This window comes from Nematolebias whitei, chromosome 9, assembly GCF_014905685.2.
Source record: "Nematolebias whitei isolate Nwh7 chromosome 9, NemWhi1, whole genome shotgun sequence".
Taxonomy (NCBI): domain Eukaryota; kingdom Metazoa; phylum Chordata; class Actinopteri; order Cyprinodontiformes; family Rivulidae; genus Nematolebias; species Nematolebias whitei.
Window position 1 is genome coordinate 18,340,209 of NC_056506.1, and position 16,131 is coordinate 18,356,339.

A 16,131-nucleotide genomic window follows, 5' to 3' on the forward strand; every position below is an offset into this window, starting at 1 on the left:
TTTTAGGATAGACCCATTGACTTCAAAGCACTGAGAGCTAAATTTCAGGATGAGGGTCTCCTGACTCAGTGGAGAGCCAGTCGACCAACCGTTGCTGAAAAGCCCAGACACCTTCCCTCTCCTGGAGGACACAGCAACCTGGTGGTTAGCAGTCTTAACGCTGCTGCAGAAAGCAACACGCCGGTGGTTCCTCGTGTCGTCTTTAGAGATGGTCTTTGGTCATCTGGAGGCAGGCAGTCGATTTCCTTTCCCCCTCAGCAGACTTCCCCCTCAGCTCAGCTTGCTAACGGAGATATCACAAGGCAGTCCCTCAAAGATCGAAACATGCCTTTGGTGCTCCCTGTTCTGCCTTTAAAAGGTCAGAAGTTGGATCCAACTGAGAGGGAGCACAAACTGGAACCAGGAAAAGAAGTCTCGCCACAGAATAAATTTAAGAAGAAAGGAGTGCTGCTTCCTTTCAGGTCTGTTAAAGCGACTAAATTCAGTGCAGAGAACGGAGAGGGGCCCACAGTTGGTGATTTGACTAATAGGGCCTCTAGTGATCCTGGTGTGTCACCGTTGGCGAAGAAACAAGATGCAGAAGACAGAGTCTGGGTTCATACTGAGCAGGTAGACTCTGAGCCCCGACTCTCCAGTCCTGAAATCTTAATCAGCCCCCGTCCTTCAGAGTCTCGTGCTGACTCTGACAACGGCACTGGAAGCACAGTGGACAGGGCTAAGAAGTTCTCACGGCGGCAGATGTTACTTTCTGCCAAAACAAATAGCTTGTGTTCCCCTGACCAGGGGAGCACCAAGAACCCCCGTGGCCTTGGTGTCGGCACCCCCGCAGCCTCGTGTTTTCCACACCTGGCTTGTATTTCTGCTCGACCATTTTCCAAAGCCAACAGCTCTCCATGGAGTAAGTGGTCCAGATGAAATTCTCAGCTATTTCACTCTTTATTTATATATATTACACAATATTTAGAGAAGTTCTTCCTGCATTTCTCTTTATTCTCCTCCAGAACCAACATTTGAGTTTCAGCTTGGAAAAGACAAATCTGAACAACTGTCACCGAGAACTGCTGGACCTAATCTGCCAAGTAGTCCCTTAAAAAAGCTGTTACCAGACTTGAGCGTTCTCGGACCGGCAGCAGCTAAGCCCCCAAGACCATCGATTGTAGATCTCACTTCTTTCTCACTCACAGCCAAAGGTAGGCCACTTTGCTTTGTTTTACATTTTTGCTCGTCCCATTTTAGAGCAACCTCCATTTTGTTCATACATCAGTGACTGGACTGACCTCCCAGTGGTTTACTGAGTTCTGGTTTGTGGTTCTAGGTGCATCAACTGGTCAATCACATAAAGAATATTGTGAGCACAGACTCTCCTCCAGCCCTGTACTCGGTGCCCTCCAGATTCCAGACTTTGAGGACTCGGAGGTGGACCTTGCAATGGGTGAAGCTGTAGACATTATTGCGTTAGAGCTTGAAACCTTAGACATGGTCTGCGCTGATGTTGAAACACCCGTCCAGTTTGATGGAGCAAATCCTGAGGCTCCAGAACCGGCCTGGGATCCTGCAGAGATCTGTGACAGTGCTGTCGTCCCAGATCTGGACCTCGGCAGTCCAAACATAATTCCCCTTGATCCAGCCCACTTCCCTGAACCGATAAACCTGTTGAACTTTCCAGAGCAGCAGCCCCACAGTCGAGCGCCGGCTGGAGATGCCTTCTCTAACTCCTATGAGACTGATGTGGGGGCTGCCGAGAGCCACTTTTTACCTGAGGAAGCCCACCTGAGGCGAGTCTTCTGCAGAAAATCTGAACTAATGTTCTCAGGTTAGATTTTTTTGAAACATGTCTTCTGTGCCTCATAGAGAAGACCAACAGGACAACCACAATGGAACATCTGATGTGTACGAAGATGTTGAGAACATCACCAGGTTCATCTCAGGCCAGCTTTCAACCAAACAGAAAAGCAAAATTAAAAGTAAGAATGTTTCATTCAGGAGTAAAAATCCTGGCAGGCTTTTATTGTCTCGATTTTAACTTTTCTTTCTTACGATTTTTTTTCTTTTCTTCAGATCCGTACGCTGACAACCCTGCGGTATTTCATTTTCTAATCTGATTTAGTGTGGAGTAAACTCTGTTTTACAGCTTAAAGATATTATTGTCATGAATAAATTTTGTACTTTCAGTCCTTTGTGTTAAATAAAGACTGTTCTTGCTTGTAGAAGGAGGAGCAGTATTTTAACAAACAGCTGAGACATCAGTGGTATGTTTCCTCATACGCAGGGCTGTTTTCTGTCTTTTGACAGTAGGCCAGATGATGATTTTTATTTTCTTTTACTGTGGAAATCCAACTGCAGGGGCAGCGTAACAGGAGAGCATGCTGCCTCACATGCCTATGGGTGTGTATTTTTTTTTTTTAGAAAACTGTTTTTTTTTTTTTTCTTAGGCTTGGAGTAAAAAATGTGATTTGTTTTAGTAGGGATCAGTCCAGCCCCAACTCCACCGTCTATAAAGAACAAAGGAAGAGAGAGAAACAGCGGCTGGAGAAGGAGAGAAAGGAGCAAAAAGAGAGGGAAAAGAAGGAAAATGAAATGAAAAAGAAGTTCAAGGTAAGTGGATTAGTCAGCTTCTCCGACTCACTGTAGCGTTTTTATTCAGCATCTAATATGCAGCTACATTTTAAATAAAGCAGCTCTAACTTTAAGCAGCTGTTCTGAGGACGATTCTGGTGACATTTGACCCTAGGTGAGTGGGAACGAAGCACCGATGTACCACGCCAAGGTGAATGTAGCCAGTAAAGTCCGTAAGAACGACCTGCCTGTGAAGAGCGGCGACACGGTGGGCATCATCCGGACCACCAACTGTCCCAAAGGCAAATGGTTGGCCCGAGATGCCAACTACAAGTGTAAGTATGAGCCTTTTGGTTTTTAAGGTGCCAATTCATAATTTTCCACTTGTTGTTTTTGTCACAAGCTTTCAGTTTATTCAACAGTTTTGGAAAAACATACCAACAAAATAAAAATATTCAAAATGAGCAGTTCCATTGGAAAGGTGTACCAACTTTTAGTTCCCATAAATCGCAGGACGTGAAATAAGTTTGTGAAAATACTACACATATAATTCCTCAATGGGACTTTAGTGACAGTGGTGTGAATTCAAACTTGTTCAGCTCAGACTTCACAATAAACTCAATTCAGTTTATTTATACAGCGCCAAGTCACAATAGAAGTCATCTCAGTGCACTGAACAGAAACATTTATATATAAAATCAGTTAGCACTATTTATCCGAGGAGCAGACTGCTTTGAGTTTAACTTCATCGCAGAACTCATCTTGAGCAAACATGAAGGCGACAGTGGAAAGGGGAAAAACTCCATCCTAACGGGAAGAAACCTCATAAACGCATATATTTAACAGCTAAAAGTGACATGCAGGTTTTGTTTAATTTCTCCCAGTGCTTGTCACTGTTTTATCTCTAACAACACTGTTGGGCTCACCTCTACTATGCACAGCTTGGGTTCTGGAACCCAACTCCTGGAGAGAGAAAGAGGCTGGACTCCTACTCTGGATAATAACTCATGACGGAGTTATCTGGAAGGGGGTGGCTAGCAGTAATTGCCTCCCTGACCTGAACCCAAACAGTGTTTTTGTTTTTAAACTTGTGCTAAGCATGGGCTTTCCATAACCTGTGCCATGTTCGAGAATAGTGGTCCGTAAGTGTACTTGGTACCAGGCCACCTTAAGCCAAAGATCAATGTTGTAATTATATCATCAGACCTGCATCCAATGTCTTGTACACCCTGGTGAAGAGAGGGGCAAAGCTGTCAACCGATCACCACCTGGTGGTGAGTTGGAGCTGGTGGTAGGGTAAGCTGCCAGACTTGACTAACCCAAACTCATAGTGAACTGGGAACATCTGGTGAAGCCCTTGTTTGTGCAATCATCAACTCCTGGAGAGTTTTCCACGTGTCCCTGGGAGGTCAGGGACATGGAATTTGAATGTGCCATGTTCAGGATCTCTATTTCAAATGCAGCTTTCAGGAGTTGTAGCCTGAAGGACATTTGTGCCTGTTGCCACAGTAATGTCTTAGTCGCTGCAGTTCTGGAGTCTCGCAACCTGTTTTGAGGCTATTAAGCTGAAGAAGAATGCCTTGCTGTCCCAGAGGATTCCAGAAGAAGTTGACTGGTACAAGGTGGCCAGTAAGACTACATCATCTGTGGTTGCAGATGCAAAACCTCAGGCAAAGGAGGAATATGGGGAGGCCATGAAGAAGAACTTATGGTGTCCTTGGGGAGGTTCTGGCAAACAATTTTGTGACTAATGAAAGTAGACCCTGGCCCGGGCTGATTGGTTTGGGTGGAGAATGGCTAACCTTAACTCATCCACCTTTGAGAAAGCAGAGTCCGAGGACTCTGTGGACAACAAGTCCATTACCATGGCAGTGGTCACAAAGTACCAGGGGAATATGGTGACATTTTATACATGCGTGCTCCTCTTAATGCCTTTATTTGCTGGATACTGTTTATCGTGCAGTTTTAAGATTTATAACAGGTTTAAAATGTTTTACACATCGTTGCACTTTATACAACCAGGTTGGACAGACGTCCTTGGCCACTCGTAGACTCCGCCATTGGCATATTTTTATTTATAAGGCCATACTAGGACAATTTCCTTCATACTTGTTGGCCTTTTATAAAGAGAGAGTCCACCGGAGGATACTCTCTTTGTTGCGAGAACTTATTTTTACTTTCGGTGGCTAAAGTCCAAACTAAACTTGGAGCAGAACAGAAAAGATTTCTTTCCAGTTCTGCTCCATCTTCTTGGAACCAGTTGCAGAAATACATGAACCTAGAGGAGCTGTTGTCACTAAATGTATTTAAGGCTATTCTTACTGATTTGGAGAAGGAATCATCTGTAAATGTTTAACTGAGGAACCTTTTAATTGTTTATGATGGAGTTAACTTTTTCAGTTTTTGCTGTGAATGTTTTGTAACCTCTGCGTGCTGCTGCCAGTCTTGGCCTGGATTCTCTTGCAAGAGGTTTTTTTTTTTTTTATCTCAATGGGATTTTCCTGGTGAAATAAATAAATAATAAATGTAGTAAAGATGAGCTACCAGGGGACAGGGCACTAGAGGTAGAAAAGGTTTGCCCTGAGATGCTGAAGGGCCTGGATGTTGTTGGGCTGCCATGTTGACACATCTCTTCATTGTTGCGTGGAGGACTGGGACAACACCTGTGGAGTGGCAGACCAGGATTGTGGTTCCCATTTTAAACAGGAGGACCGGCGAGTGTGTTCCAACTATTGTGGGATCACACTTTGTAGGAGCTGCACTGCTGCAGGAGTATTTTGTACTTGGGGTTGTGTATCTTCTCTGACTTGGGAACGCCTTGGCGTCCCCCAGAAGGAGCTGAAGAGTGTCGCTGGGGAGAGCACAGTCTGGGTTTCTCTTCTGTAGCTGCCTCTGCAACCCGACTACAGATGAGCAGTAGAAGATAAAGATGGAGTAAAATCAGGGTCTTAAAAATGAGAGACATTTTTTCCAGATTTGATGTAGATTTATGAAACTGAGTCTTGATTTTTTTTTTTTCAGTAGTTGTACTTTAAAACCCCACATTTAACCAATTATCTTGTGTTTTCTCTGGTCTGTTCTTTGTCCTTGTTTCAGATGGTTATATTTCAGTGATGAACGTGGAGCTGAATATAAAGGAGATGCTAGAACTTGGCAAAAAGGCTCAAGCAGCCTGCCGAGAAGGCAACAAGGAGGCAGACACCATCAGTATTGGGAGCAGGTATCGAATTACTTTTTTCAAACAATGTTTGTACCTAATTTGTTCTGCTCATAGTAATCCCCCCCCCCCCCTCTCTCTTCCAGATCTTCAACCCATCCCATTCTAACAAGCAGCTGTAAGTGTTCATCGTGTGTTAACATTTGTCAGTCTCTATCTGAAAACATGGAATTAACTGGTCTGGAGAACCGAAAAATCCCAGTCCCAGCACCACATACAGTGGTGCTTGAAAATTTGTGAAGCCTTCAGAATTTTCTGTTTCTGCATAAATATGACCTAAAACATCAGATTTTCACACAAGTCCTAAAAGTAGATAGAGGACCCAGTTAAACAAATGAGACAAAAATATTATGCTTGGTCATTTATTTATTGAGGAAAATGATCTAATATTACATTGAGTGGCAAAATTATGTGAACCTCAAGATTATCCGTTAATTTGAAGATTAAATTAGAATCGGGTGTTTTTAATCAATGGGATGATGATCAGGTGTCAGTGGACACCCTGTTTGATTTATAGAACAAGGATATATCAAAGTCTGCTCTTCACAAAACAGATTTGTGGAAGTGGATCATGGCACGAACAAAGGAGAAAAGGTTACAAAACCATCTCTGAAGAGTTTGGACTCCACCAATACACAGTCAGACAGATTGTGTCCAAATGGAGGAAATTCAAGACCATTGTTACTAGGGGTGGAACGGTACGCTAAAATCACATTTCGTTTCGGTTTCAAGGAGGGCTCGGTTTGGTTAATTTTCGGTACAAAAAAGGCCAAAATAAAGGCTTAAAAGTTTATTTTGAAAATATGCCAAGTAAACAATACGTTTGTATAAAAATAAATAAAAATGACCCATGTGGACGATATTTTAAATAAACTGCACTCTTTACAATAAATAAACTATACTACTAATAAAAATCCTAATGAATACAATAAGAGTCAGAACTAGAACAATAAGCAGCAACAGACTGTTTACAATCTAACTAATCAAGTTTTAAGTTTTTTGGCCAAAAAGACAAACTTGTCCACATTTTCTGCCAAAAGCACAGATCTACAGGTCCTTCTCAAAAAATTAGCATATTGTGATAAAGGTCATTATTTTCCATAATGTAATGATAAAAATGAAACTTTCATATATTTCAGATTCATTGCACACCAACTGAAATATTTCAGGTCTTTAATTGTTTTAATACTGATGATTATGGCATACAGCTCATGAAAACCCAAAATGCCTGTCCCAAAAAATTTGCATATCATGAAAAGGTTCTCTAAAGAAGCTATTAACCTAACCATCTGAATCAACGACGTAACGACGTATAGTGGAGTCCACGACCATTTCCATTGTCTTCTTCATATTGATGTGAAGGTTCTTCCTGCACCAGCTCTCCAGGTGTTCCACCTCCTGCCTGTAGCTGGACTCATCGTTGTTTGTGATGTATCCCAGCACAGCTGTATCATTTGCAAACTTTACAGCATGACAGCCTGTTTGGGTAGGTGTGCAGTCATATGTGAGCAAAGTGAACAGGAAGGGGCTCAGCACACATCCCTGGGGGAGCCAGTGCTGAGGGTTATGGTGGTGGAGGAGAAGTTGTGGATCCTCACTGACTGTGGTCTGTTGGTTAAAAAGTCCATGACACAGTTGCAAATGGAGGGGCTTAGTCCTTGTGCAAGTAGTTTATCCATCAGGGTCTGGGGAATCATAGTGTTGAAGGCAGATGTGAAGTCCACAAAGAGCATGCAGACGTAGGAGTCTTTCTGCTTCAGGTGGGTGAGAGCAGTGTGGAAAGCACTTTTTACTTCATGCTGAGGAACTCTTCTTCCAGTGATGAGGTGAGTCTGGTGCTGGGTGATCTGTTAGGGTCCTCAAAGCGTGCATAGAACCTTTTTGAGAGCATCAGGCAGTTTTGGGTCCCTAGGGCATTGTGCACCTCTACCTTTTTATAATCTGATATGCACTTAATGCCCTTCCACTTGATCCGTGGGTCTTGTGAGGAAGTGTCCCTGGATCCTCTGTGCATCTGCTGCTTTGGCCCTTCTTAATACCAGCATCCAGCTCTAACCTTGTCCTCCTTAGCTCCTGTAAATTGTCAGACCTGAAGCAGTGTTCCTGGCTTCCAGCAGGCTGCGTACCTCTGCATTTATCCAGGGGTTTTAGTTGGGATAGCTCTTCACATTCCTGAAGGTGGTGACATCATCAGCACACTTGCTAATCTAACACAGGACTGAGGATGTGTATTCCTCCAGGTCTAGCACCCCCTCCTTTACAGCAGCCTCCCTGAAGATCTGCCAGTCTGTGCATGCAAAACAAGTCTTAGTCACTGTTCCTCACCCATCCTTTTATTTCCTTTTTTGTGGGTCTGGAGCGTCTCATCTGGGTGAGGTAAGAATGAGCCAGAAAGATGGATATGTGATCAGAGAGTCTGAGGTGGGAGCAGGGTATGGCTTTATATGTGTCTTTCACGTTGGTGTAAACATGGTCTAGTGTGTTACTTCCTCGTGTTGGTATGGTCACATGCTGATAAATACTTGGCTGTGTCACCTTCAGATTTGTGGTTAAATTCTCCACCCACCACTATTCTAGAATTGCGCTGCTCAAGGTGGCTGCATGTTGGAGCAGCTCTGTTACTTTCATTCTGAGATTTTGCTTTTGGAAAAATTCCTCTTTTTCTGGATGTAAATCACGTTTTTTGGATGACTGTTTCCTCTGGTATCAGATGCTGTGCAGCTGGAAGGATTTTTACTGAAACTTTTTTAGTTTTGGATATTTGTTATGATGCGTAACCATGGCAACAAGGCGGTTTTCTACAACCAACAGCAGCTGATTAACATCTCAAAAGCTCAAATAATATCTCAACTACAGCCTCAAATCCCAAATGAGTTGAAAAAGAGGCGTCGTGGATGCAGAGCAGGAGCAAAGAGGGAGAAAGAGAGAAGAATGAAGTTTAAACCATCTCTTCCATCAATCACGATGGGCAATGTGAGATCGCTGGGAAACAAGTTGGATGAACTTCAAGCCCTAACAAGGACCCATCCAGAGTATCGGGAATGCAGTGTTGTTTCACTGAGACATGACTGCAGGATCATATCCCTGACTCTAGCGTTTCCTTGCCAGGCTTTCTGACCATACGAGCAGATAGAGATTTAAAGAGGAGTGGCAAAAGGAAAGGAGGTGGGTTGGCAGTGCTTGTGAACAACAGATGGTGTAATCCTTGACATGTTACTGTGAAGTGTCGTCTCTGCAGTCCAGATATTGAACTGTTAGCACTAAGTTGTCATCCATATTATTTGCCAAGAGAGTTCACCAGTGTTATTTTGGCAACTGTTTACATTCAACCCAATGCTGTTGCCGAGAATGCATGTGATGTCATCAGCTCCGAGGTTGCTAAGCTACAGACACAACACCCTAGTGCGTTTGTTGCAATATCTGGGGATTTTAATCATGCCTCTCTCTCTGCTACACTTCCGACATTCCAACAGTGTGTCAGCTGCTCTACCAGAGAAAACAAAACATTGGACTTGTTTTATGCAAATGTCAAGAATTCATACATCGCTAAAGCTAGACCCCCTCTTGGCAAATCAGATCACAATCTTGTGTTTCTCTGCTCAAAATATAAACCCCTTGTTCAGAGACAACCTGCAATAAAGAGAACAGTGAGAAAATGGTCAATGGAAGCTGAAGAAGCCCTGCGGGGTTGTTTTGAGGCTACAGACTGGGATGCACTGTGCCAGCCACATGGAGAGGACATCAGTGCCATGACTGAGTTTGTGACCGACTATATAAACTTCTGTGTAAACAACATCATCCCCACCAAAACAGTGAGATGCTTCCCCAATAACAAACCCTGGATCACCACTGACCTGAAGGAACTGCTAAACCAGAAAAAAAGAGCCTTCAGGGAGGGAGACAGGGAATTATTGAGGAGCACACAGAAGCAACAAAAAGTCAAGATAAGAAACAGCAAGGAGGTGTACAAGAAGAAGCTGGAGAGCAAGCTCCAACAGAACAATATCATAGGTGTGGTCAGGGATGAAAAAGATCACAGGCTTCAAGCAGAAGGAGGATCAGAAGGATGGAAGCCTGGACAGAGCCAACGAACTGAACACATTCTTCAGTAGGTTCAGTTCAGGAACAAGCTCAGCATCCTCTTGCTCACAGCCAAACATACATACCACTCTCCATTGACCCAAGGCTGTCCTGTCACTCCTCAAATACTGTATCTACCACCTCAGTCATGGACTCTTCTTCTACATATTGGTCTTCAACCAAATCAGAAGATGCTGATACCTCCTTTGCCTCCCCCCTCTGCGTCTCCAGAAGTCGGGTGAGGAAGCAGCTGTAGAGACTGAACCAGAATAAGGCTGCAGGTCCAGATGGTGTCAGTCCCAGAGTCCTGAAGGTCTGTGCAGAGCAGCTCTATGGGATTCTGCAGCATCTCTTCAACCTTAGCCTGACCCAGGAGAAGGTTCCAGTGTTGTGGAAAACCTCCTGCCTTGTTCCAGTGCCAAAGAAAACTAGCCCATCAGTCCTCAATGACTATAGACCTGTTGCCCTGACATCCCACATCATGAAGGTCCTAGAGACTTCTGTTGACCCACCTGACTAGACAAACAAGCACATATCGGGACCCACTGCAGTTTGCTTATCAGCGTGGACTTGGAGTTGAAAATGCCATCATACACCTGCTTCACCAAACTTGCTGTCATCTAGAAAAGGCAGATAGCACTGTGAGAGTCATGTTCTTTGATTTCTCCAGTTTATTTAACACAATCCAGCCTGATTTGCTTTATCATAAACTCCAGAAGACTCAGGTGGAGGCCTCAACAATCGCCTGGATCAAAGACTACCTGACAAACAGACCACAGTTTGTGAGACTGAAGGGTTGTATGTGTACACCTCAGATTTCCAGTATAAAACAGACTCCTGTCATCTGCAGAAATATTCTGATGACTTTGCAGTAGTTGGGTGTATCAGAGATGGACAAGAAGCTGAGTACAGGGAACTGGTGGACCGCTTTGTGGCATGGTGTGGAAACAATCATCTCATCTTGAATGTGAACAAAACAAAGGAGATGATTGTAGATTTCAGGAGAATCAGGAACAGGTCCAACCCTATTTCCATCATGGGAGAAGAAGTGGAGGTGGTGAAGTATAAATACCTTGGGGTGCACCTGGACAACAGACTAGACTGGAAATGCAACAGTGAAGTTGTCTACAAGAAGGGACAGAGCAGACTGTACTTGTTGAGGAAGATGAAGTCCTTCAGTGTTTGCAGCAAGATGCTGCATATATTCTATAAGTCTGTTGTAGAGAGCACTATCTCTTCTGCCATCATCTGCTGGGGGAGCAGCACCAGAGCAAGTGACTTAAAAAAGATCAACAAGCTCATAAAGAAGGCTGGCTCAGTTCTGGGGACTCCTCTAGAACCTTTGGAGATGATTGTTCAAAGAAGGATTCTTCATAAAATGAAGAACATTATAGACAACCCTCAGCATCCTCTTCATCAGACTGTCATACAACAAAGTGTCTTCAGTCAGAGGCTTCTTCAGATCTGCTGTAGGACAGACCACTAAAAGAGATCCTTCCTGCCCACAGCCATCACCATCTATAACAACTCTTTAATGAAACCAGGATGATGAGTTACAACATTTAATTTCCTTCTGGGATTAATAAAGTATTTTTGAATTGAATTGAATAAAAAGCCTCCGGGTGTTTGTTTTGAAGCGAGATGTTATTTAGCACAACGCCTTCTCTTTCTTGAGCACTGCTGTCTCCACGCTGATGTCTGTAAAAGTTGCAGTCTGTCCAGCGTAGTTTTAAGATTGTTGATTGCTGCTGTATTCAGTGTTAAATTTTCTCTCTCATCCTCATCAGTTCGGTTAGGCTATAATTCACATGCTTAAGGTTGGGTTGTTTCAAAACTGAAACAACCCAACAAACTGTTGGGAACAGTTGAACACCTGAACAAACTGTTTCAAAACAGCTGAAAACTGGGATCTCACTGGGAGCTGGTGAAGCTGCGGCTGGTTGTGCGGCCATCTTTGCTAAAAATGTCACATTTATGCAGAAATACAGAAAATTATAAAGGCTTCACAAACTTTCAAGCACCACTATACATCCTTTGACCAGTGCAGAGGAAGCTGGGAGCTTTAGCTGCCAAATTTGCATCGTCAGCTGTTCACATCTAGTTTTTGTCTTCAGTCACAGATGACAGTGAGGAGTGGGCCTGTGAGGACACCCTCTCACCTTCCATTGAAAGCCAGTAAGACATTTAGCTGCTCCTTCACAAGCATTATATCTAGAGCAGAAGGTTTTAGAAAGATGAAATCAGGACATGCAGTTTTCTTCTTCTGTCATCTTTTTGTAGCGTTCTTCAGCAGTCTGCCTCGGAGCCCGACACGTGTGAGTATATTTCATGTTTGGTTCTTTTCAACTGAGTGAAAAAGACAAAAATAAAATGCCACAAACTCCTTTACTCCCTTTTTTGAAAGGAAAACAGCCTCTGCCTGTGCTTACTTGGTTATGTGTGGACATATGGCGTACTTTTTCCCCCCAGTTAGTCCTTGTTCAGTCCTATCTTGGATAAGTTAAGCTCATTAGTCTGTCCTCATCTCCTTCATGTGTTCATTTGACAGCATGTGTTTATGGGGATGCCCAGCAAACTGTGGGTGACGCAAACCTTGAAGACCTGCACACACAGTAAGTCTCTCTGTCATGCGCACACAGTTCCTGTAAGCTTGGTTAGTAGCTGTGCTTTATAACCAGGCAGTCAGGAGATTCCGTCTATTTTGTAATAATTAATTTCACAGTTGCACATCAGGAAAGATGAGATCCATGGACTCCAAGATCTGTGGCATTCCTTTTAGTTCTTCCTCAGTCCTCTGTTTAAAAAAAAAAAAAAAAAAGTGTTTTTATTACCTTTTTCTCCATTTATTTTTATTTTTTTTAACATACAACAAAACGACAACAAAAAAGGAACCCGTATAGAACAAAACCCCCTTCCCTCCCACACCAGATCAGTCACACACAAACAAATTAACCATGCCTTCAATGTACAATACAAAAGGCTGCCAAGTGTCTCAATCTCTTGACAGACCCCTTCAGGGTATATCCTATTTTATACAGGTAGATATGGTACATCACATCTCTCATCCAATGTACATATGCTGGGTGGTGTGGGTCCTTCCAATTGCACAATATTAGCTTCCTGGCCTGATAAGAGCCAAAGGCAATTGCATCTTCAATTTGCTGAAAGACATACCCACCGGGACCACCTTGAACACTAAAATGAATGGTGAGGGATGGGTGAACAGTTTTGCTACATATTCCAGAGAAGGTGTCAAATATTGAATTCCAAAAAGTCTGCAGTTTGGGACCAGTGCAGAATGTCTGCAAAAGTGTACCTGGAGTTTGTTTACAATGATTGCATGTGGGGTCCAGATTGGACTTGATCTTGGACAGCTAGTCTTTGGACCGGTGCAGCCTGTGCACTACCTTGAATTAGATTACAGCTTGTCTCAGGCAGATTAAAGATGAGTAAATGTTCTTAATGATCTTTTTCCAGATAGTCTGATATGGGGTCCTCTGAGTCCGCTTCCCATTTCAGTTTAATGGAGTCCAAACTGGACTCGTGGTATGAACTGAGCAGTTATAAATTTTGCTAAGGGCTCCCTTGGTATCAGACCTGCATTCTAAAATCTTGTCCTCAAAATGTTTAAAGGGGTACAGAGGAAAACAGTCTGAGCTAGATCTCACAAAATGTCTCAGCTGCAGATATCTAAAAAAACTGATGTGAATGTTAAACTTCTGTACCTTCTGTTCAAAAGAGGCAAGTCTACCATCAACTTATAAATCAAATAGTGAATGCACTCCCCCCCCGCCCCCAAAAGACCCAGGTGTCAAAAGCTGGATCAGCTACTGCGGGAGTAAACGTATGATTATTTGACACAGGTGCCAAAAACAAGAACTCTGTAGAGTTAAATGCTCTCCTGAACTTATTCCATATCCTAACCAACCAGATCACAATTGGGTTAGAAGTGTAGGTTTATATTGATTGTTTAAAGGGCACCCAAGAGCAGAGTAATGCAGGAGACCTGGATCTAACTGAGGCCCTTTCCAAGGCCACCCAACTAGGAGAAAGAGGTGTCCTTACCCAACCAAAATAGTAGAGCTCTGATATTAGCTGCCCAATAATGGTGCATAAAGTTAGGAAGCGACATGCCTCCAAGTCTGCTGGGCAGATATAAGACCTTCTTGGCCATCTGTAGATGGTTTTTATTCCAAATAAATGCTGATATCTGGCTGTTCAAATTGGTATAGAAGGATTTAGTAAGGAAGATTGGCAGATTCTGAAACGAGTATAGGAATTTAGGTAGGATATTAATATTTTTACAGAGTTTATTCTGCCCCCCAGAGTGTGAGATACAGATTGCCTTCTAGCATTGTCCTGTTTTAAGGTTTGCCATGAGTGGTAGATAATTGGTTTCATAGAGGTTCTTGTGATCACGAGTTACCCAGATCCCAAGGTACTTGAATTTTGTTAAACTAATTTTAAAGGGTACGGTTTCAAAATTTACGTTCTTAGAGGTCACAGGCATCGGTTCGCCCTTTTGAAGGTTGACCTTTATAGCCAGATAATTTCCCAATTTTTTTAAGCAAAATAATTCAGGGATACTAAGGGGGTCTGATAAATACAAAAGCATGTCGTCTGAACATAAAGAAACTTTGTGCTATGTACCTAGTTGACTCATCCCCTTAATGATGGAGTTCTGCCGCAAAGCTACAGTCGAAGGTTCTATCGCCAACGCAAATAGAAGTGGTGAAAGCAAGCACCCTGTCTTGTACCTTGCTGCAGTTCGAAATAGGAAGATATGTTGGTGCGGACCTCCACCATTAATGAGGTATATATCAGCCCCACCCATGATATAAATTTGGGACCAAATTTAAGTAACTTTATAAAGTCTTGAAAAGGTAATCCCACTCCATTCGGTCAAATACTTTTTCTGCATCTAATGAAATAATGGCTTTGTTACAGGTGTTTTTGGGTGGACAAGGAGTGTACAGTACATCAAGCAGCTGCCTAACATTGAAGAAACGTGATAGTTTTTAAACAAACCCCGTCTGGTCAGGCGAAACGATTTTGGGGACCTCCCGCTCAAGTCGTTTTGCCAGGAACTTTGCAAGGATTTTAACATTGATATTTAAAAGCAAGATAGGTCTATGTGAGCCACAATTTAGAGGGTCTTTATCTTTCTTAGGTATCGAGATTACAGCTTGATGCATGGATGATGGCAATGTCTGTGCAGCAAGTGACTCCTCAAACGCAAACCTTAATAAGGGTGAGAAGGGTGAGAGTAGACTTAAGAATTTCTTTAAAAACTCTGATGGGAAGCCATCTGGTCCAGGAGATTTCCCATTTTGCGTATTGTTGATTGCGGAGTTCATCTCAGTGACGGAGAACTTCCTCTCCAAATCCCCAACAAGATCAGGACCCACTGAAGGAAGTTCAAGATCTAAAAAAAAAATTCTCCATACGTTAGTTGAAGACTGGTAAAATTTACTAAAACAAGCATTAATTTCAGCATTGTCATGGCATGCAGCTCCCTGTTCATTGTTTATTGCTGTAATAGTTTGGTTGGCTGATGTAGAAAACCTGTCTAGATTTAGAGATTAAATACTCTGCTTGCAGAGTAGACAAAGTATTAAATTCAGTTTGTAGTTACAAATGTTTTTCTTTAGATTCCATGAGGGGGAGTTCCTATATTCTCTCTAATTGTAGTATTACATCTGTTAAATTTCTTAACTGTACCCCTCAGGTAGGCTGTTAATGCTTCCAAGACAGGACAGAGTAGCATTCCTGGTGTTCAGTTAACTTGAAGAAAAATTCCAATTTCAGATGTAAGAAATTTGCTGTGATGGACTTGCGACCTGTCCAGGGTGTACCCCGCCCCTCGCACAGTGATTGCTGGACATGGGCACCGGTGACCCTCGTGACCCAAAATGGAAGAAGCGGGTAAAAAATAATTGATGGATGGATGGATGTAAGAAATTTGGTAAACTCTTCCTCGGATAAAAGTAAGGGGTTGATTCTCCAAGGACGAAATACAGATTTTGTGACCGGGATGAATAATTTCATAATAAGTGGACCATGGTCTGAGATGACCATGCCCAAATAATCATATTCCTTCAGCAAAGGCAACACTTGTTTATCAAGAAGAAAATCAATTCGGGAGTAAGTCTTATGGACTGCGGAAAAGAATGGGTATGATCTTGAAGTAGGGTTACGGAAACGCCATACATTGTCCACACCATATGATTCAAGGAATGAGTTCATTAGTAGAGTGGATTTAGTCAGTTGTTTTCCCT

The 16,131-nt window shown here is 42.8% G+C and overlaps 1 protein-coding gene and 1 long non-coding RNA gene across 2 annotated transcripts in view; both read left to right on the forward strand.

Moving 5' to 3' along the window:
* The first annotated feature begins 2,062 nt into the window (after window positions 1–2,062).
* On the forward strand, window positions 2,063–2,558 carry LOC119414436. Its single transcript, XR_005187001.1, has 4 exons — window positions 2,063–2,081; window positions 2,209–2,249; window positions 2,344–2,385; window positions 2,463–2,558. It is a non-coding gene; the product is annotated as an uncharacterized LOC119414436 (long non-coding RNA).
* Window positions 2,559–2,821: 263 nt separating this feature from the next.
* si:ch211-188c16.1 (uncharacterized protein LOC562677 homolog) overlaps window positions 2,822–16,131 on the forward strand; it is a 34,498-nt gene continuing 21,188 nt past the window's right edge. The window contains exons 1-6 of the mRNA XM_037682025.1: window positions 2,822–2,891; window positions 5,653–5,776; window positions 5,860–5,891; window positions 11,968–12,028; window positions 12,134–12,168; window positions 12,402–12,465. Of these exons, the coding sequence (XP_037537953.1) occupies window positions 5,670–5,776; window positions 5,860–5,891; window positions 11,968–12,028; window positions 12,134–12,168; window positions 12,402–12,465 (299 nt within the window). The 5' untranslated portion in view covers window positions 2,822–2,891; window positions 5,653–5,669. The remainder of the gene's footprint in view (window positions 2,892–5,652; window positions 5,777–5,859; window positions 5,892–11,967; window positions 12,029–12,133; window positions 12,169–12,401; window positions 12,466–16,131) is intronic.